Below are 21751 nucleotides of genomic sequence, written 5' to 3' on the forward strand. Positions count from 1 at the left end.
CACCAGCCGCCCGGGTTAGGCGTCCGGGACAGCATAGGCTGTCCGGCGAGGTTTCAGGTCTCAGTGGGTTTTGGAACGCTTCAGTATCTCAGCTGGCAAAATGAGGGGTCACTAAGTTTGTTACTGACTCAAAGAAATTGCGGCTTCCTCTGTGAAAAACCTTAAAGTGTTTTCTCTAAAAGTCAATTCTCACAGAAACCTTGGGCTTGCCCGTACGTGTTGTATTCCACCTCCTCTCCCCGAGGCTGTGGACGCAGAAGCGGAAGAGGGTCCCGCGCGCCAGTGCAGACCCGCCTGGCCTCCGAGCGGGCACAGGAAGTGAGGGCGGAGCAGAGGTCCATGCCTGCGCCCCTCTCTCTGGCTCGCAGTTGCGCGGTCTGAATTGTGTCTCCCACCGCCTCAGGTCTCAGTTCCCCCGTGCCCGGGTGGTCGCTCGCACTCTAGACACAGAGCGTGCCTGGGAGGCCCCCGCGCTAGGTGAACACAGCAGCCCCCTGGCGAGCAGATCCCCCCACCGCGGGAGGTCTCGGGATGCACAAGTTGTAGGGGCTCCGGGGAAGAGCCCACGGGTCGGCCCTGCTTGGAAGACCCTCGGTGAAGGAGGAGACTCCACCTCTAGAAGGGTTGTTCCCAGAACTGCGAGCGCAGGACTTTCTCACAAGCTGGCTACTCCGCGGTGTGCGCTCATCAGCAACTAGAACATCGTCCCTCACCCTGCTCTGTTTATCCGTGTCCTGAATAGAGGATTCTAGAAGCACTGTCTACGTGCTCCCTTCGATAGCTCAGCTGGTAGAGCGGAGGACTGTAGTGCTCTTTCTGACGTAGTCATCCTTAGGTCGCTGGTTCGATTCCGGCTCGAAGGAGGAGCTGCTGTTTTGGGGTTCGCCACCACCCACAGAGCCATTGCTCATCTGTTTCTTCCGCCGTTCTCTGTCTTCTGGGGTCCCTTTCTCTAAACCTTACACCTCTCCCAAAGAAAAACTCAGCTTCGTCGAGACTTTGAACTCATAAGCCGTCTTAAAGAAATCGGTTCTTAAAACAGTGAGGCGAGGAATGTGAACCAACCCTTCCAACAAGTTGGAGAGGCTCTGAATTATCTTACGTAAGGTGTTCTTTCTTTTGGCTTTTACTTGATCCTAGGTCGCTGCCTGGGGTCCAAAGTTCAGAGACCCAAGACCACTCGTTGGGCGTGTATATATATATATCTATATATATATATATGTTTACCCTGCGGCCTGCGTGGCTCTCATTTGCGGAACAAACCTCCTGTGACCTTCAGCCCGAGTGTCCGCCCTAACTCCATACACATTCATTCAGGTGGAGGCCCTTACGAGACAATTTTAATTATATTTAGCTAGTCATACATTTTCATAGTTCCACAAAAAAAGATTCTGAGCCGGAGCAGGAAAGAGGAATTGCATTTGACGTGAGTTGGGATGAGACTGGGAGAGCGAATTCAAGAGCAAGGAAACAGTTTAAGCAAAGGGTGGGAGATGGAGAACTTGATTCTCATTCCGGGAAACTGAGAGAGGTCTGGACTATCCGAACTCGCGCCAGACTGGTTCGCCTCCAACCGACTCCAGCTCCCGTATTTTGATGCCCACCAGTCCTGCCCCAAGGATTTTATGCTCGCGCGAGGTGGCAGCAGCCCGACGGGTACACGCCTCGCGCGTCTGTTCTGGGGCTCAGGACCTTCCAGCCGAGCTCCGCTCGAGCCCCCGGGCTCCAACTCAGTTCCCTCCAGGCTCTCTCTAGGCTCGAGCTCGAGGCTAGACCCGGCCTGGCGGGGCTGGGTGGAACTCAGTCACGTGGCCTGAAGTCTGAAAAGATGCCTCCCCTCACCCCACTTGGTATCTGGAGGGGTCCAGGACGTGGATCGGAAAGAATAAGCGAGTCAGACTTGAGACTTAATGAACACGGGAGGAAGAACTAAACAAGGCAAAAGGTAAATGTCACAAAAGGGAACAAAATTCCCGCCCGGCTTGGCGGCCAGTTGGTGACGGGAAACTGAAGTTCAGAAGAAACGTAGGCAGACCAGTTCCTCCGTGGCTCGTTGGTCTAGGGGTATGATTCTCGCTTTGGGTGCGAGAGGTCCCGGGTTCAAATCCCGGACGAGCCCGAAACCGAGGGTTGTTTTCTTTTTTTCCCCTGGGTTTTTATTTTTTCTCCTCCTTTGGGAACTACTACTAGAAAAAGTTTAGTTCTATACAAACTTTGTCGAGTTCCTAACTCTTCTGCAAGAGAGGTGCACTGAGTGAACATGGGGCTGACGACCTGTGCAGAATGAAACTGCCCGGCACCCTGCAGTCTGCCAGCGGACGCCTCGCAGGGGCTGCCTCACTCCTGGGAACAGGGGCCGGTGTCCCGTAGTCGGCTGTCCCCCGAGGCGGTGCCCTCGCAGCCGCTGCGCGTCGCGCTGGGATTTCCAGGCTCGCTCCCAGCCCAGGCAGGGACCCGCCCGCCGCGCCTTGGGCGGGGGCTGCTGTGGCGCCAGCTCCAGAGGCGGGTCCAGGCGGAGGGGGCCTCCTCGGGGAAAGCCGGCGCGGTCCCAACTACACAGAGGCTGGCACGCCCACCCTTCTCTTCTCGCTGCACCCCTCTCCCGTCCTTGTACACGCACACGCACGCTGACCCCACGCAGGATCCAAAGCAAGATTCAAAAGCACATCTTCGCGTTTTCTACCAGCTCCCCATCATCCTATAAGGGAGGAAGAAGCCGGTAAGAAACAATAACTTTCTTTCCACTGTCCTGCCCGGTTCTCCAGCCTTGTTCCGAGGCCGAGGTGGGTTCACACTCCTGCTCCTCCTCCTCCTCCCTGTCGGTGGCTTTATCAAGAGTGTTTTGGCTGGGGGAGTCCCTTCGTAGTACAGGCAGGGTGGGCTCCTCCGGGAGGCTTTTGTGGGACAAATCTGGAGGAGCTGAGGAATGGGAAGGAAGGTAAAAGTCCAATAATAGTACGAGTTAGCGATTCTACATCTCCATCCCGTGTTTACTTTCCGCACCTGAGCAGCGATGGCAGCGTGAATGCCCATTGCTTGGAACGTGGGCTTCACTGGGGACCACAGAATTGGCGAACCTAAGGGAGATCCGAGGAGGCCTGCGCTTGCTCAAAACTAAGGATTCTTTGCTTGGCACCCTGGTCCATCTCCAGATTTATGTAGCAGGCCTTGTCCAGTTTGTGCCAGCGTAACCAACATTTGGGGCCTGGTGCTTTCGTTTCCTGTTTACTCTCTTCTATCTGCTCGCCCTTCACCCACCCTCAGCCAGTGTTATGAAATTCTTGGAGACACTGTGCCAACAGCCTCTTCTCTAAGCTTTCTTACTGGAGCGTTGGGATCCTCAGCTTTCTTCCTTTGAGACAAGACGTCAAATGGTAACAACACAAAGGCAAAACAGAACATCTTTCTTTAGGAAGGACAGTAGAAACACTTTCAGCCCCATTCTGGGGACTACGGAAAATCTCAAATGAGCCAAGACCCTCCCTCTGTGTCGTTAAGAACCTTGCAATCGAGGCATAAATGTAATAACTAGAAACCCAAGTGACATAATTATCTGAGCAGCACATGGCCAACTTCCCAGAAGCAGCCTCAGGTATTCAAAGAGCTATTTAACTATACAGTTACTAGCTAGCTAGTTAGTGCAGAAGGATAATTTTGTTACAGACACTCTATTTCAAGCAACTCCTTTACAGATAAAAGGGAGAGTAAAATATTTTTGGAATGTATGGAAATATTCAATGTAGGTTTCCTTTAAACAGCAAGTTTCATTGGCACCTTTAAAATTAGCTTTGATTTTCTGGAAATTACTAGTATGGAATGCAAAAGCTATGTGGTGAGTTGGAAAGAGTCTGATCCCAGGAATGCTAGCTGTTCCTTGGGCAAGACATATTCTCTTTTTCTCTTTCTCTTTCTCTTTCTCTGTTGCTCATCTGTAAAATGAGGGGTTGACCGATGGTCCCTGAAGTCCATCTCATTCTATGACTGCGTGAGGTGTCAGGGTGTTAGCAATATGACTCTTATATAAAAGGTACTCCAGTAATGTGGAGAAGAACTATAGTTTGGCAGAGAGGATGGAAAAAACCATTCCAGAAAAGAGGAATGTCTCTGGCTATTGTTGGAAGAGCAGATGTCAGGTTATAAGCAGGCAAAGGTAAGAGATTTGTCGTTATTGTTGGAAACATTTGCCAGTGTGATTCATAAATTAAAATACGTGGATAAGAAAGTGGATCAAAGCAGGCCAGTGAAACCCCTCTTTAGGAGTTTTAATTTCATCTGTATTTGAGCAAAGAGCAATCTCTGTAAATAGTTATTCTCAGAAGAACACCTTGAAATACCTAGGAAAGCGAGAATGGGCACAAAGCCCAGAATCTGTTGAAAGGTGAATGTTTAATTTTCATCTTTGTTTGGCAATATAGGCATGTCAGCAGGACTTTGCCCCATTCTCCCTGAATCAGTAGTGTCCCCACCCCGGAGGTGGAGGCATTATCCTTCTTTTCACGTGAGCTTCATACTCTTTTAACCATTACTTCTGATACTAAATAAGTTTCATGTTTATAGACCTAAAAAGTGTTAGGTTATAAAGGAATTTAGAGATTAGTCACTTCCCTCCATCACCTAATTTTATAATTAGTCTTAAGGACAGAATTAAACATATGCCCTCAGTATAAAAGGGAAAAGTACACCAGCAGGAGAGCCCTAGAACTCATGCTTTCTATGTCTGTGTGCAGGGAGACTATTGGCTTGAAGAAGAGAGAAAAACATTTCAGGACAAGGGGAATGACCTTCACGTTCAGGCTATCAGAACATTTTTTGTAAACATATGAGTACTTTTTTTCAATTGGTAATTGCTTCACATGTACTAAAATTACCCACAAAGATACGATGTTCGTTAATCATAGACTATAAATCCTTGTTGTATTTTGAAACACAAATGAGTAAGCGCTTAGATGCATTTTAATGAACGAGTAAAACTTTCTTTCCCCCAACCTTATTTTCTGTTTCATCATGACCTCGTTGTGCCAAACTGAAAAGGAAAACAATTAGAACCAAAGCAACCATTCACCGTTCACCTACCTGACTTTTTGCATTGTTAACTGTGTGGGCCAGTTGTAAAATCTCCAAAGGTGGTCAGGTGAGATCCCAGAGGCAGAGAAGGGACCTGGCTATGTCCAGAGACTGGAGGCTGCTCCTCAGCACCACTGCGTAACTCCCAAATCAGAGGCTGATCTGTTTGTGTGGGTTGGTGCTTGAACTGTGTTTCAGGCCGTGGGACTCTGCGTGTGTGTGTATGTGATGTTGGAGTGGAGTACCTTATCTCTGCTTTTAGGCAGTTTATCAGAGAAGGGTCATGGTGATCAAGTCATCTTGATCCCCATAAACTGTGGGAGTTGAATGCTGCTTCCGTCATCCAGGACTGCTGAGGCAAAAGGAGTGTTGCAGTGGGCCTGGCAGCTGTTCTCCCTACCAAAGGGCTGGTTGGTAACTTTTTAGAACTCACTTTTTAAGTGTCTGTTTAAAAAGTGATGTGTGATTAATTTAAAATAGCGTGTTTGCCCACAAAAGGAAAGTGAGCATTTGGGCATCCCTTAGATCCCAGTAGAGGCCCTACTCTATGGGCCCCATGTCCCCTTAATTCTCTTTGCAACTAAAGGACTTTGAACTTTGGTGTTTGGCAGAACAAATATGCTGGTCAGAGGCATACCTATCCCTGCCTTTCCAGAGACATCAGTAACCCTGAGGTACCAGGTGCTGAGGGAAAGGCTGTTTGTGGCAGTTTACTTGTTCCTTTTCTCACTACCCGTGACACTTTTTTCCTTGTAGCTCAGGATTTAGTTAGAGATGCAGGAAAAGGGGAACAGGATGTGGGGAAAAAAGTGAAGCTCGGGCAGGACTGTGCCCCAACACAGCTGAAAAGCATGTGAAGTGTGTCCTTTTGCAGGTTCTCCATGCTGCCCACTTTTCTTCCTCCTTAAACCCTCAGGCCCTTCCAGTTACCAAAAACTGTTCTTAAAATAAGCTCTAAAATACATGCCCACGGATGTATAGCTCATTGACAGCTGCTTAAAGACTTAACCCTCCTAGGGATTTTTTGCGTTGGAATGGGGACCAGTTTCTACAAAATAAAGGTACATCAGTGGGCTTTCAGAATTTGTCGGTAAGCTAGAAGCAGAGCTTTCCTGGGAACCTTAGAAGCCTTCCTGCTCCTACCTGGGAATCAGGCCTGCCTTGTTTGGTAACTGTTACCCAACCCACTTGCGTTTGTAAGCCTTAGGAGAAGTGTCAACCTACAAAAACAGAAACCAGTTTAAGAGGCAAAGTATTTATTTGGGATCAAAGAATTGCAATTCGGGGAGCACAGAGTCAGACAGAAACCCAAATAATGTCCCAATTACAGCAGAGGGGCTTAGGGTTTTCATAAGAAAAAGGGAGGATGGGATGAGTTGTATTTAGGAAGAGTTCATTGATGCTAGATGAGGGAAGGCTAGGTTTGTGTTTCATAGATTGGCTTGAGAGGAAGCCATCAGGCAAAAGGCTAGACTTGTAATTCATTGATTGGTTAGCAATTTGATCATCAGCAAAGTCCAGTTCCATCAGTTCTTACAGAAAGGATATTCCTGTCCTTACTGACTTCTTGGCATGTTGGCAGTTTGGTCGTTTGGAAGATGAAATAAGACATGCAAGGCAGTTCCTTTGAAATGGCTGTTCTGGCTCCATTTTCTACTCAGTCATCTTTCACAGAAGCGAGGAGAGTTTGGATGGTTGGGATCTCCAGAGTAAGATCAGATGGTGCATTCCCAGGAGCAATGAGGGATAACAAAAAGAACTTGGGTGGGGCCGGCCCCCTGGCATAGTGGTTAAGTCTGGCGTGCTCCACTTCAGCAGCCCGGGTTCATTGGTTCAGATCTGGGCATGGACTTACACCACTCATCAAGCCCTACTGTGGCAGTGACCCACACACAAAATAAAGGAAGGTTGACATAGATTTTCCCTCAGGGCTAGTCTTCCTCACAAAAAAAAAATAGTAATAACTTGGAGCCTAGGAGTCAGCCACTGTTTCAGATACTAAGAATGTAGAGATGAATAAGATAATTCTTTTCTCAAAGGGTTCCATCTAATGGAGAGATGATGAGATCAATTAACCATCAAAGGAGTGATGGTTAACAGCCCGTTTCCCCGGTTATAGTAACCTGAAGTAAAACCACATCCATCCCACTCATGTTATAAGAACTCCAGATCAGCTCACATTCTTCTCAGAGCATTCCTGAAGTTCCCACATTCTTGCTAACTCACCTTTTCAACCTACAGGATGAGGCTGCAATTTACTTCTTTCTTGGTACAGCTCCCTGGGTGAGATCTATGACAGAATGTCTGAAGTTACCCACATGCAGTGTCCTCTTCCTTTTTGGCAGAGCAAATGGTTGATTTGATGCTCTAGCTCCTGTTCAGACTTGCCTCAAATTTGTCCCAACAGGATCCTCAAGTGGGGGAAGGCACTTCGTCTCCTGTCCCACCTCCTGTGCCACCCCTGTCAACCATGTAGTGAACTTCTTTACACCAGCTTGCTGTGTACTTTTTGAATCTTAGAGATATTTCACAAAACAACCTTTATTTTTCTTCAAGTTTTTATTGCGGTGGCCTCTCCCTAGGCCCTAGGAAGCTGGGTCAGAAGGGGATGTGAATGACGCACATTGTACTCCTTGACCGACATTGCTCCACAGCTTTTCATCTTTTTCCTGCCTCTCATCATGTTCTTCTCTTGGGATGAGTCCTTTCCCAGGATCATCACAGGCTCACACAAATAAGCTTCACTGGGGCTGACTCATCAGCTTTTCAGACACATCGGGACACATCTGAAGTCTACAGTCAATGCAGCTTAGGCTGTCAACTTGGGACCCCTGCTCCATGCTTGCCTCAGTGGAGATGTGTACTGGATACAGTAAATCCATAAAGAAAGGAGTGGGCAACTCCTCCTGGGATGGAGTAGGATTGAAGAGGGTCATTCAGGGCTCAGAGAAGGCATTGCTTGAGCTGAGTCTGGGAAGATGAGAAGATTCTCTCCCTGCAGGTAAGGAGTTTGAAGTCTGGCTGCACCATTCATCTGCTGTTTGACCCTGGAGCTTCCTCATAGGAAAACTGGCTTACATAATAATACCTCAGATAGTCCTGGTGATGGTTGTTAAATGTAATCATGTATATGAGACCTTCATTATAATGCTGATGATGATTTCAAGGGCAGTTTTTTTATGGGCAGGCAGCCTGTCTTTAGTTGACACCTTTCAAGTACAAAAAGGCAGACTGAAAACTTGGAGGTGGGTGGATGACCACAGAGGGTAGAGGATTTTTTGGCAGGGGGCCGGGGGAGATTAGCCCTGAGCTAACATCTACTGCCAATCCTCCTCTTTTTGTTGAGGAAGACTGGCCCTGAGCTAACATCCCTGCCCATCTTCCTCTACTTCATATGTGGGACACCTGCCACAGCATGGCTTGCCAAGCGGTGCGTAGGTCCGCAGCCGGGATCCAAACTGGCAAACCCTGGGCGCCTGAAGCAGAATGTGCGAACTTAACCGCTGTGCCACTAGGCTGGCCCCAGGAGGATTTTTTTAAAAGATAACACTGTCTAAGATCCAACACCAGTGTAGGTGGTTGCTGGGGGTCTGTGAAACAGTTAGCATCCTGCTGCTGCCTGATATTTGAAACTATAGGATCTATAAGTGATCCTGGTGACATTTGGCCCATTGTTTCTTTGCAAGTGATGAATCCACTTTGTGATTAGATGCAATATCAGTGTTTCATTCATAGCGGAGATAATCGATTTTTCAACTGTGTTACAAGGAACAGAAGATTGAGTGCTCAGGGTTGGTGTCTTGTGGATAGGTAAGGATGAAAAGAAGAAGAAGCATAGGATATATGGCGAGGATATTTCTGAGAGTTAGTAGCTGGGAGGTGGAGGTCAAGGGCAGTGTACCCATAGCTGTCACATAGCCTTCTCCAGAAGCGCTTTCCTAGTTCTGTGAAATCTATGGAATAACCTGCTTAGCATCCTTTCATCAAACCAAATTACGTGGGTAAATAGAAAGTACAGTGGAACAGCACCCTGCTGGGAGACCACATCTTACTCTGCAGGCTTCTTCCAAGGCAGTTCTTGGAGTTGGCCCACAATATCAGAAATGACGTCTTCTGGATGCAGATCGTTGCATGTGAACAGTGAAACCTCAGATCCTGTCATGGGCAAGAGTAAGAACGACAGACATCAGAAGAAGGCAGCTTTGGGACAAAAGGTCATGTTTATCAAACTTTGCCTCCCAGAACAAATCTGTAATCCATTCAGGTGGGTTAATATTTGACCCAGTCATGTCCAGGGAAGAGGTGAATGACTCTCGTCGTTTATCTAAGATAGCGTCCTTGGTTTTCATGCCTCTGCCAGGATTGGGGATCTTTAGATCTAGTCTCCCCACCCTGTTCATCTGATCACTATATAATCAGAACCGAGAGAGGCGTTCAGGTTCACAGAGCTGGAACCCACCTACAGGAACAAACAGCTGGAACCAATCTTCTGTTGGAGGGAAAATTCCAGATTTTGTAAGATTCTTCTGCCTGGGTAATCTGTTGTTCTATTTGTTTATCTATATGCTATTTCTAGCCATCGATCCATTTAAAAGAAACCATTTCTCCCTTTTAAAGCCTCTGGGCCCAAGATCATGAATTAAGAAGTAAATGAATCAGATTCCAAAGTTTAAAATGAAAACAGATCTCTTTGGGGATGGCCTATATGTGGACGAAGGGAAATTAGAGAGACTGGGAGGTTTAGAAGGGATTCCTAAATTGTGATAAAATCCCCAAAGACCTGGGGAAGCCATTTGCTGAAGGGCATCTGGAACCCCCTGGATGCAGGCATTATATGTGGCTTGACAAGGAAAGGAACAGAAAGTATGCTTTTTGGTCTGTTTTCTTGTAACCTTCCCTACGAATTTCTTTCCTTAAGAAAGTTTTGCATGCTCTTTGAAAGTAAAGTGGAACACATCCCAAGATCAGACGAAGGTACTTCCAGTCTACCAGAAAGAAGGAAGGGAGATGAAGGGAGGAAGATGCATTAAGTGTCATACTGTCACTTTGGGGGCTATAGCCCTAGAGCATATAAAAATGTGAAGCGGGGCCGGCCCCATGGCCGAGTGGTTAAGTTCGCGCGCTCTGGTTTGGCGGCCCAGGGTTTCACTGATTCAGATTCTGGGCACGGACATGGCATCACTCATCAGGCCACGCTGTGGCAGCATCCCACATAGCACAACCAGAAGGACCTACAGCTAGAATATACAGCTATGTACTGGGGGACTTTGAGGAGAAGAAAAAAAAAAAGATTGGCAACAGATGTTAGTGCAGGTGCTAATCTTAAAATAAAAAAAATGTGAAACTAGGTTGTAATTGTACCCATAGGTACTCATCATCAACTGTCAAGTTAACTCCCCAGTGCATAAAGTTTGATGGATCTTTTGCATGCCTGAGGGAAGAAGAAGAGAATATTAATTTTTGTGAAGAGTAAGGGATTGGTTTGAGACAGAGGATAGATAGTCTAAAGAACAGTTGAGACAAATTCCACTGACAGTAAGCTGACTGACAGTTATGTGCTTGGATGTAGAAGGATATGTGTGAATGAGATTGACCCCAGATATGAGGCCCTGCACCTTGGCCTAGGCAGAGTTACTTCTGCCCCACAAATAATCTCTCTCTTACTTATTGTCTCCCAATTCCACTTTACCTCTTTTTGGGGGAAATTTTGAATTGAATATATGAGCGAGGAAGTTGTGAGTGGGGGAGCAGATGTTAGACACCGATGGCCATGGTGGGTGCTTGCTGGGATTTTTTTTCTGGATATCTTAATGAGTCAAGATTATAAAAAGCCTGAGCAGCCTTATCTGAGTTGTTACGGAATGAATGTGCAAATTCTGCAAATCGGAAACAAAGATACTCCCTTATCTTTCCAGACTGGTACGTGAGGGCCTTCAACCTCCCATGAGCAAGTGGCTTTTTAGGATGTGAAGCTCCTATGTGGTGTCAGGTGGTTTACCTTCACTAGAGGTGGTCTATGGGCTTGGCTTATATGCTGAGCCTTAAGAGATGGCACATCTCAGTGAGACTAGGCCGCAGGTCATGCTATCATCTATTTCTTCCAGCTGGTGCCCTGTGCCACCAACTAAACTTACACAGATTTGTCTCTGCAATTCCATGGTCACTGGACTTTTGCCAGTGAAAGTAGAAAAGGCTCTCCCATGCTTAATGAGAACCATGGAATCTCAGACTTTTATAGCTAACAAATCTCTCTTTTTATAGATGAACAAATTTAGGCTGGAGAGGAAAATGGAATCAGTCATTAAAAAGTAATTATTGAAGGTCCACCCTGAGGCAGGCACTGTGATTAAAGGTGAATAATATGGGCTCTGCCTTCCTATAGATTATACACCTGTAGGAGATACTGACAAGTAAACAGGTAATTGTTTACCCAACATCACATGGATGATGTCTTGGAAATGACATCCGTGAAAACTAACAGGGAAATCTTTATTTTGTGATATCCTTGTGGGCAGATCCTGAGCTCTATGACTTTGCTTTGACACTTGTATCTAGTGAGGTGTCCTTGGTCTTTATATCTAAAGCATAGAGTATTTGGACAGAGACTCTAGACAGACCTGCCAGCTCACACTCCCTTCTGTAAACAGCAATGTCCCCACCAGGTATACAGCACCTGGGATGTCCTACAAAGGACCAGTTGTCTTTCCTGTGACTTGGGAGACATTGGCAACTTTCCTATCCACCACTGCCACCTAATGACTCCTTTGGGTACCGCCAGCTCTGGTTCTCTTTCGTAGTTTTTGGACTCTGGGATTCTGGCCTTGTTTGGAAGAGAGGTGTTGACTGTGTGACCTCTAAGGTCCCTTCGGATCTTGAGAGCCTGTGATTCTACAGTTGCCTTTGACATTAGAAGGCAATATTTGCCCATTGCAGAGCAAGAGATTTAATTGATTGCAAATCAATAAAACTTTGATGAAGTTTTCCCAAAAAACTAGAAAGAAAATACATCCAGGAGACTGAAAAGCACAATGTGAATGTAAAGAGCTTGGCAAATGGGTAGCACGGCAGCCCAGCAGCTGTGTGGGAGCAGCGGCCATGTAGGAATGCTTGTGATTCTTTTAGGAGTAGCTCTCCCCTCAGCTATCATGTTCCACGTTCTTGCTAAACTCCCAAGAACACACTTTTGCTTGATTCTATTACAAATTATACTCTCTGTGCTTAGTGGAAACCTTTTCAGCTACTATTTATTTCAGTTTTGTGGAATGACCAAAAAATTTCTTAATGTGTAATTTGGTATTCTTCAGCAGTGCACCAAATTTGTCTACAGTTATGAGACAGATGAGGTGGATCAATGCCAAATGCCGATGAGAAGGAGCCCTCCCTTTGCTCACTGTGTCACATGCCTTTCCACGCAACCAGCAGAACCCTGGATTCCCTTGTCTTTCTAGATTCACCATCAGATGCTGGGGTCTGTTAGCAACACTACAGGCTTTGTACTGGGACCCGTGACCTCTTTAAGGGCTGCAAAAACATTTGATATGAAAATAATGTTTATTGACTTACACACAAGAAAAGCACAAAATAAAAAATTAATAATAATTAATTTAATGTCTATGAAAATATATCATTTATTTTTAAATTTAGGATTTGTAAGAATTATATTACATTTGAGAATAATTTGAAGATCAAACTTTTCTCCTGTTCTGGGAATTTCTCAGTATGTGCCTTCATTGCCAAGAAATCATAGACAATCATGAATTAAATGAATTACTCATAGATAAATAATTTGAAAAACAAAATTACAAAAATCAACATCAAGTTTCCAGTGAAAAGTCAGTTTTATTGTTAGATGTAGGGGCATTCATATATATTTGATATAATGTGGGGTAGGACTATGGTGAGTTTTAAAGGCTCTGCATGTTCTTTAAAATTTTCTCCAAAGAACTAAAGATATAGTTAGAAACTGCCTGCTACAAACGCCAAATATATTTCAATTCCCAAGTCTTCAAATTTCATAAGAAATAAAATCTTAAAAGTTTATGAGAAATTTGTTTTCTATTTTGTTGTAATCTGTACTTATTTAATTCTATTTTTGATTATCTATCTTTGAGTTAAAAATCACGCTCCAGGAAGAAGTGCCGTATTTACCCTATAGATGTGTCTGAGTATCTGTGACACCCATCCCTGGGATGTGTGAGTTCTACAGTTTCAGATCGACAGATCTTGAGAGATCATGGCAGCCATCCTGTTCTTCTTCTCTTTCTTCTTCTTCTTTTGAGAAAGATGTTAAGAAGCCATTACAGAAAATTTTAAGGTCTTTGATTTGATGAAAAGATCTAAGGGGAGTTCGTTTTATTAACCACGTAGTAACATCATTTTCCTGTTGTGTGACAATCTATGTACATCTTCAGGGAGAATTAGAAAATGTTCTCTTAGAATAATCCAGATTGTTCCCAATTCGAGAAGCTCCTAAGAACAAGCTTGAATTCTTCTTCCTCCAGTTCTCTGTAAGAGTTGACCCCAGACCCACGTCCAAGAATTACATGGATTCTTTCATGCTTCTCCCTGTTCTTTCTAAATAGTACATCCTAATTGCACCTTTGGCCGTGAACCACCTACTTCTTGGGGAAGAAAGTCTGCCTCCCTTCACCTCAGGGTGAAACTGCTCTCCTCACAGCCAGCTGCCTAGTTGGCTTGAGTACCTGCAACCCTGTCTTCAACAGTCCTCTGATTGACCCCTCCCTGGGCTCAGGGTTCCCTAAAAGTCTCTCTTCTTTATAGCTCTCACCTCCTATCCTACTCTCACCTCAGTAAATTAGAGCTCCCACCTCTTCCCCATGGATGCTACAGCCTCTTTGAGGGAGGTATTTGCTGTGTCTTAATGGTCTTGGTGTTCCAGGACCTAGCACGGTCCCTGGCACCCAGAAGGGGCTTATGTAATGTTTGCTATTAAATTAATTAATAAGTGAATTAAAGAATGTGAGTGGATTTTGTAATGCTATGACTGATAGGTAAATACTCAGTGATCCTTAAGGGATAGGAAAGAATGATTGAGGCTAGAAGTTGCGTTCAGGAAACTTTTAAACAGACTTTCCAAAGGAATGGACTGACAAGAGGTATGAGATAAATGGGAAGGGAAAAGAAAAGATATACTTAGGTGAGTGAAGATACCTGATTTGTGATGCCCTGTCAGAGAGAAAAGTCCCTGTCCTTTCAGCCTCATTTGGCAATGCTGTCTGTGCCCCTACCTCGCCTCCTTTTGCCCTTGGCAGGAGCCTTTATTGGAAGAGATGGCGATGAGCCTGTGCCCCCTGTTGTTGGTCTTCGTGCTGGGTCTGGGTCTGACCCCACCATCCCTGGCTCAGGATGATTCCAGGTACAGACAGTTCCTGACCAAGCACTATGATGCCAATCCAAGGGGCCGGAATGACAGATACTGTGAAAGCATGATGGTGAGACGACACCTGACCACACCCTGCAAAGACACCAACACTTTTATTCATGGCAGCAAGAGCAGCATCAAGGCCATCTGTGGAAATAAGAATGGAAACCCTTACGGAGAAACTTTAAGAATAAGCAAGACTCGTTTCCAGGTCACCACTTGCAAGCATGCAGGAGGGTCCCCCCGGCCTCCATGCCGATACAGAGCCACACCAGGGTTCAGAAGCATTGTCATTGCCTGTGAAAACGGCTTGCCTGTCCACTTTGATGAGTCCTTTTTCCGTCCATAACCTGCAGGCCACTGCCCAGAGCTGGATCCGCTCTCCTTCCCTTGCATTTCCCTTCCACACCCCAGAACAGTGGTGGCAACATTCATTGCCAGGGGCCCAGAAAATGAGCAGCCTGGACCTTTTGTTGTCTGTTTTATAGTATGTTTAACAAATAAAAATGTCTCTGAAATTAGTAAGAATCAAAGTCTTCTCACTGATTCTTGGCCTATTGATCTTTCCCCATTTTCTCTACTCAGCTGTCTCCTGGGAAGATTGGATGGGATAGAAATGCCTTTTTCTTTATCAGTCAGGTCCTTATCAGTCAGTAGGGAGGGGGACTTCACCTTTCTGTGAAGGTGAGGATGTTAAATTCATCTTACAGAGACAGCTGGCAAAACTCCAGGGCTCATGGCCACTGAGAAGAATTTTCAGGAGGCGAAAATTATTTTTGCTGTCAAATAATAAGCCAATATTACTTTTACAAATGTTAAACCTTAAGGAGAAGAGTTTAGAACTTAATACCAACAGATTCATTCGACTTTCACTCTCTGTCTCTCCCTCTCACACACAGACACATGCACACACATGTAATCCTACGTGAGTACCAAAATCCATTCAGGGTGGCCACCTCTTGTCTTAAGCAAGAGGTAGTTTTGATGTTGTTTTAAATGGGATGCTCCCAGGATATTCTCATGGTTATTTTATATAAAGATCAAAAAATTTGATTACTTTACATTATTCTCTCTAATTTTTTACCTTATCAACTGGTGTCTGGCAACCGTGAGGTCTTAGGGAAGTCATAGATTCCAAGCTTATCCCTCATTCTTCTTCAACTGGGTTTATTTTCAAGTAAACATAAACTTAGGTTAACAGACACTCTCTTTGTAAAATATACTAATCAATCCACAGGTTCAGTGGTTAACTTCTTGTTACCTAATTCACATCAACAGATGCCTGGATATTTTATGTAGAAAGTAGTTAAAAATTACAGTTATAAATCACTAGTTTTGCCATCTTGTGAATATATGACAGTAGTAGTCACAGCATTCCTGATGGTGGCCTCTCCTGCTGCCTTCATTACCCTGAAATGGGCCAAAATCTCTGGTTCCCCAGTACCTGGGTTATAGACCAGTGTCCAGGTGCCACCTGGGAGAGCCCAGCCTTACTGAAAGTATTCCAATTTCTGGAGGAAGGGAAGGAGGAGTAGCTTACTGGCACACACTCAGGACGTGAATCTGTCCGCCTTGAGTTAATCTATTTCAAAATTGAAAACACTGTCGTTTCCTAAGAAGGTGAGGAGAGGAGTTTTCCAAACCTCTCTTCTTGGAAAATTTGCCTTCTCATAAAATCTCAAAACCCCTTAGGAAGTGAGAAAGTTTCAGTTTTTTGTATAATATTTGGACCCTTTTCTCAGGTTCTCCAACTGGTACTATCTCCCTGACATGAGGCAAAGTGACTTCCATACAGATCACTGTCCCACTCAAAGTCTTGATGGGGAAGGTCAAAGCCTGGACCATTACTATATTGGTGTCGCCATAGCTGTGAAAACTCATGTCTTCTCCAAACATCTGCTTAGAGCATTATCATTGCACACCCTGCTCTAGCATAAGGGCAAATGACTACTTCCTAAGAAACCATATAGCCGTGGAGTAGTGGTGCTTCCCGACCTGCTGACAAAGCTAGCAGCTGGGTAGCCAATCCAGTACTGTTTGCTTCGCATCTCTTGTTCTCTCACAACCAAAAGCTATTTAGAGTGAATTGTCACGTCACAGACAAGACATTTTATCTCAAGCAAATCATTTGAGGAATTGAAGTACTGGTCAGCTGCACTTTGTTGACTTTGCAAGGAAAAGAGAAGAAAACCCCCCAAAATGTCAAGTCCTTTGAAAAGTGGTGAAATGGAAGGAAGAAAATTCCATGCAACTGGAGAGAAAAACTTTCTTTAGGGACACAGGATAAATCCTAGTAGCTGAGATATTTCAGCTTAAAAACAGCCTTCTAACTTCTTGGGAATACAGATACTCTACAAAATAAATGGGGGATCAATAATATATGCAATTCAATGTAGCCATTCATTATTTTATCAGATTGAGGGAAGCACAGGAAACCAAGAAAAGTGAAAATTGTAAAAATGATCATTGCCAACATTTACTGAACACTTATTGTGGGTTCAGCATTATGATCAGCACTTTACATTGATTTTATCATTTATTCTAAGAGGTAGGTATTGTTATGTTCATTTTACTTATAGGAAATATGCTGAGAGAGGTTAAGTAATTTCCCCACGGTCACACAGCTGGTGTGGCAGAGCTAGATCTTCGGGATCATCATATGAAGTTCTTATTGAGAGTGAATGTGGTGCAATGGAGAAAGCCTTCGGGGCAAGATCTGAACAAAAAGTATGTTAGGATGATTAAAGAATCATTTAATTTTCTGTTGTAGCTGCAGACTTGAGATGCACCCATTGATGTCACATTGGACTTTTCTTTTTGCAAATATTTTTCCATGTCTTGTTAAATCAGTTGGTTAGTGTGGCTGAGGTCATGGATTTGCTTTGCGTGAATAGTTTGAATCTTCACTGTAGCCAGTTATCTTACTAAACTACATTCTTGGTCACAAGGAAGCAGGATGTGAAAAAGTAGATAGAACTGTGCAAGATGAGAGGCACAAGATTAGATTTGGGAAAAACAACCCAGAGTACATCGTTGTAATGAAGCTATCACCTAGGTGCTAAGTGTACCTTCACAAGAGGTATCCATTGGTCTTGGCTGAGGAGTGAATCAAGCATCATTTCTCCCTGGCACCCTTCTTCCCATAACCCCTACACTTCCCTCTCTTCCTAACTCCGTATCTTGTATCTACAGCTGCAGTCACAGGAATATGACATAGAGCTTTGTATCTTTCTGTGTGCAGGCAAAAGGTGGCTGTGATGTAGGAGGTGGCATTTAAAAGAAGTTATTTTTGATACTGGTCATTGTTACCAACTAAAGGATGGGCTTTAGGTGGGACAAATTGCAGGTCCCTCATGAGCCATTTCAGTCACTCAGAGAGTATTATCAAACAGCATCTTTGAAAACACCGGACAGTAGTACTCGTATACCTCAAACCAGGAGTTCAGCTGAGGCCAGCCCTTGGACTGCACATGTAGATATGCGTCTGTCTGACTCTCAAAAAATTGTGCTTGCTACTTTGGGTTGCTCACTTCCTGTTCAATCAGAGATTATTTTTCTTTGCTCTGAGTCAGCCCTGCCTCACCGCAAGAGTCAAGTGGGTTCACAGTCCATGAGTTCCTGTCAATCCCAGGAGTGACGGCCAGATGGCAGCATCTGGCTAGTTAGTGTTGATGAGTGACCCCCACCTCCACTCCCACTCTCTTCCACCCCTGATTAAACTCTGATGCTAGAGAAGCAACTCTGAGCATAGACGTCTTTAATACCCTGGATATGTGGGGAGAAGGATGAGAGAGGCAGCAGAGGATGTGGAAAGAGAACATATTTTAGCAGATAGGCCTGGATTCCTTTCTTCAGATAACAAAAGCAATGTTCTCAAAGTCTCTCAAAGCACAGCAATGCTTTCTTTGTTCTTGCTCTGGAGGTGTTGTTGTTTGTATTTTAATTCTATTAAACATATATTTATTTTCTATTGCCAAGAGGTGCCAACACAATGATCCCGCAACTAGAGAAGACAGACAACTACCAACAGCCATTGACAAGACAGGCAGAGCATCAAGGATAGATGCCTGACAAAGGAATATATCACCAGGGCCTAGTTTTTTAGGTTGTGCACAGAAACAGCTAAGAAAAAAGACAGAGTGCAAGTCTTCTGTTGTGGAGATTGTGCTGTTTAGATTTATTTTTTAAATGTTTCTTAGCTTTTCTCATCAGTCAATTCCACAAGCCTCGGGAACACCTTCACTCTCTATACCCATTTCATTTTGTTTGTTCATTAGCCTGCTTATTTCATTTATTGCCTCATTCAACCACTAATTACTATCTTCAAAGCACTGTATTGGGTCCTCTGTTTTTGGTTCTTTTTTTAATAGGATTTACAAGATTTCCAAAAGGACTTGATTTTAATGCCTTTAGAATAGCCACATAAGAGAAAAGGCTAAACCTGAATGTTACTCTATCCTTTTTGTACTGCCTTCCTTAATTCCCAGATGTAAGGAATTAAAGTCAATTCCTAAACTTTCTTTGACATATCCTCAGTCTATCCAAACTCTTGGGAATCTGAGTCTCCAGAGAAGCAAACATTCTTCAGAGATCATACGACTTGAGAATTATCTCAAGAGACAGACAGCTCCAGTTTCATTTAAAGATCTTCTCTCTTTTCAAACCCTGACCATATAGACCATATACACCTGGACAGTCACCTGCCCTGTGTCATTGGCTACAGCAACTTCTCTAGAAAAGAGAAAGGCTCTTGCTTTCAGAGAAGACCATGTTTGCAAACTATTCACTCTTGGGAAAGCAAGAGTGGGAAAAGGTGTAAGCAAAGAGTGAGGAGACGGTACATGTAAGAAGGAGGAAAAAGGAGACTACAGAACTAAGGAAATAGCAGCTTGCTATTCTCAACACCTCTCTCCAGTGCCCAGTTCTTACCGTCCTTTCTCCTGCCCCTTGGTTTCTCCCTAGGCACCTCTGAGGTAACAATGGCTCTCCAGAGGACCTTGTCGTTGCTTCTGCTCTTGCTGCTGACCATGCTGGGGCTGGTGCTGATACAGCCCTCCTACGGCCAGGATCGCATGTACCAACGATTCCTGCGGCAACACGTTGACCCTGAGGTGACAGTTGGCAGTGATGCCTACTGCAACTTGATGATGCAAAGACGGAAGATGACTTCCTACCAGTGCAAGCGCTTCAACACCTTCATCCATGAAGACATCTGGAACATTCGTAGTATCTGCAGCACCACCAGTATCCAGTGCAAGAACGGCAAGATGAACTGCCATGAGGGTGTAGTGAAGGTCACAGACTGCAGGGAGACAGGAAGCTCCAGGGCCCCCAACTGCAGATATCGGGCCATGACCAGCACTAGACGTGTTGTCGTTGCCTGCGAGGGTAACCCGGAGGTACCTGTGCACTTTGATAGATAGATACCACCTTGCAGAGGTTATGGCCCAGCGGTTGACCTCTAACTTACTCCTTGAATAGCAATGAGTGGTGCATTTGAGCTGTCCAGGCTCCGTCTCCTCTGCTTATTTCTTATTCTTTTTCTCTATATACCCATTCTGTTAAATAAGATCAAAGAGAAATGGAGACATAAACCTATAATAAATCTGGGCTTCTCTGTAATAAGTTCTCTGTAATAACCAATAATACTGGTTAACTTAGCTCTCTCAGATCCTATCCTTTGGAATTTGGCCATTATCTGTATTTACATAGCATTTCAAACTGCTTTCATCTAAATTGTCTCATTTTAATGCCACTGTACCCTGTAATGCTGCTGCTGCTGTTGTCATATATAGGAGCCTGAAGTTAAGGGATCTGCTGAAAACCATAAAGTGATGGAAATACTGAGAGAAAAATCTTGTTTAACTGGCTACTAATCCAGAGTTTTTTCCACTTCATCACAAGAAGTGTTTTGAAAGTACCTTTTTTTTGTTGTTATTCCCAAAAGTCAGCTGTTGGGGGAAGCATTAAAAATTTGGAAATATGTACTTGCAAAATGATATCTCTATACTTTGGCAACTTCATTGTGTTTGGATCTAGTAAGATCAAGAAATGATACAAGGAATTTTCTTTTTCTCTTCACAAATTATTGAATCACCCTAGTAAGTCAGAGTATTAAAAATGTACTAGATCATTAAGAATCATTCACTCTTCCCAAATGAAAGATTTTTCATGTTTTCCTTGTAATAAAGGCCCTAAATTGCAGGTATCTGAGAAGACTGTGCTGAGCTTCTTGTGTGGGGGATTATTTCTTTTTCTCCTATCCTCTTTTAATTCTTCTCTAGTTTACAAACATGCACACTCCTTAATATCCTCATAAAGTCTGGTCCAAGACTAACACCCATCAGATCGATGGACACGACACAAAATTTTGTCTTATTTACTCCAGAGGCAATGATTCCTCTCAAAGATAATTCTTACACCCTCCCTTCTCCCTTTAAATATTTAGAAACGAATTGGGGAACAATGTAGGAAGACACTAGCTGCTAAAGAAGGAAAGTGTGTGTGAAAGGACTAAACTGGAAACATTTCGTTTACAGCAGATATATACTTTGTATTTAAAGTGTATAACTTGATTTAGTATACATATACATTGTAAAATGATCACTAATTAACAAGCTAATTAACATAACTATCACCTCCCGTGGTTACCCTTTTGAGTGTGTGGTGAGAACACTTAGGATTTACCCCATTAGCAAATTTCAAGTATACAAGACTGTATTGCTACCTGTTAAAAAACAAAATCCCACTGAGGAAATTTTTAAGATATTACTGGCCTTATTCAATGGTTCATGAACCAGGCAGCATCCAGTCTAGCAGATAGAAAGGAGCTTCAAGAAGATGTACAAAATGAGAGACTTTTATAGGCAGAAGGGAGCAGAAACAAGAAAGTTATACTATGCAAAAAGGTGGGTTGGTTATGGCAATGTCACTTTCCTTTAGGGGATGACAGGGGTCTATCAGGTTGATTACCTAACTAGTACTGATCAGGGTATTCCTGATTAACTGGTTTAAGATTCCATTTCTGGGAGAGCTGAAACTGTAATTAAGTTGCTGCTTGGTGATGTGGTGCTTAGCATAAGCAACTCTATTTGGGGCCTATTGTCTTGTTTTAACATGCCCGTGGTCACTATGTTATACATTAGATCTCCAGAACTTAGTTGCAGAACTGAAACTTTGTACCCCTTGACCAACATCTCCCCATTTCCCACTCCCTCCAGCCCCTGCTTACCACCATTATATTCTACTTCTATGAATTTGATTATTTTAGATTGCACAGATAAGTGAAATTACAGTACTTGTCGT

General features: G+C 44.1%; 2 protein-coding genes and 1 non-coding gene across 11 annotated transcripts; all 3 read left to right on the top strand.

The window, feature by feature from the left end:
• Positions 1-1807: 1807 nt before the first annotated feature.
• Positions 1808-20654, top strand: RNASE4 (ribonuclease A family member 4). 5 transcript variants are annotated; one of them, XM_023621086.2, is made up of 2 exons: positions 1808-1945; positions 19409-20654. In XM_023621086.2, the coding sequence occupies exon 2, from the start codon at positions 19426-19428 to the stop codon at positions 19867-19869; it is 444 nt and encodes a 147-aa protein (XP_023476854.1). In that variant the 5' UTR covers positions 1808-1945; positions 19409-19425; the 3' UTR covers positions 19870-20654. The 5 variants fall into 5 exon arrangements, with proteins under 5 accessions (XP_023476854.1, XP_005602648.1, XP_070128693.1 ...); XM_005602591.4 differs by lacking the exon at positions 1808-1945 and adding an exon at positions 2581-2719; XM_070272592.1 differs by lacking the exon at positions 1808-1945 and adding an exon at positions 2763-2783.
• ANG (angiogenin) lies at positions 1848-14974 on the top strand. Of its 5 annotated transcripts, none has more exons than XM_070226739.1 (2): positions 1848-1945; positions 14337-14974. In XM_070226739.1, the coding sequence occupies exon 2, from the start codon at positions 14355-14357 to the stop codon at positions 14793-14795; it is 441 nt and encodes a 146-aa protein (XP_070082840.1). In that variant the 5' UTR covers positions 1848-1945; positions 14337-14354; the 3' UTR covers positions 14796-14974. The 5 variants fall into 5 exon arrangements, with proteins under 5 accessions (XP_070082840.1, XP_005602650.1, XP_070082367.1 ...); XM_005602593.4 differs by lacking the exon at positions 1848-1945 and adding an exon at positions 2582-2719; XM_070226266.1 differs by lacking the exon at positions 1848-1945 and adding an exon at positions 9452-9579.
• On the top strand, positions 2048-2119 carry TRNAP-UGG (transfer RNA proline (anticodon UGG)). Its single transcript has one exon. It is a non-coding gene; the product is annotated as a tRNA-Pro (tRNA).
• Positions 20655-21751: the final 1097 nt, after the last annotated feature.

This window comes from Equus caballus, chromosome 1 (assembly GCF_041296265.1).
Source record: "Equus caballus isolate H_3958 breed thoroughbred chromosome 1, TB-T2T, whole genome shotgun sequence".
NCBI lineage: Eukaryota > Metazoa > Chordata > Mammalia > Perissodactyla > Equidae > Equus > Equus caballus.

Coding starts and splice junctions, on each gene's coding strand:
- ANG (XM_070226739.1), top strand. CDS start 14,355: ATGGCGATGAGCCTGTGCCCCCTGTTGTTGGTCTTCGTGCTGGGTCTG.
- RNASE4 (XM_023621086.2), top strand. CDS start 19,426: ATGGCTCTCCAGAGGACCTTGTCGTTGCTTCTGCTCTTGCTGCTGACC.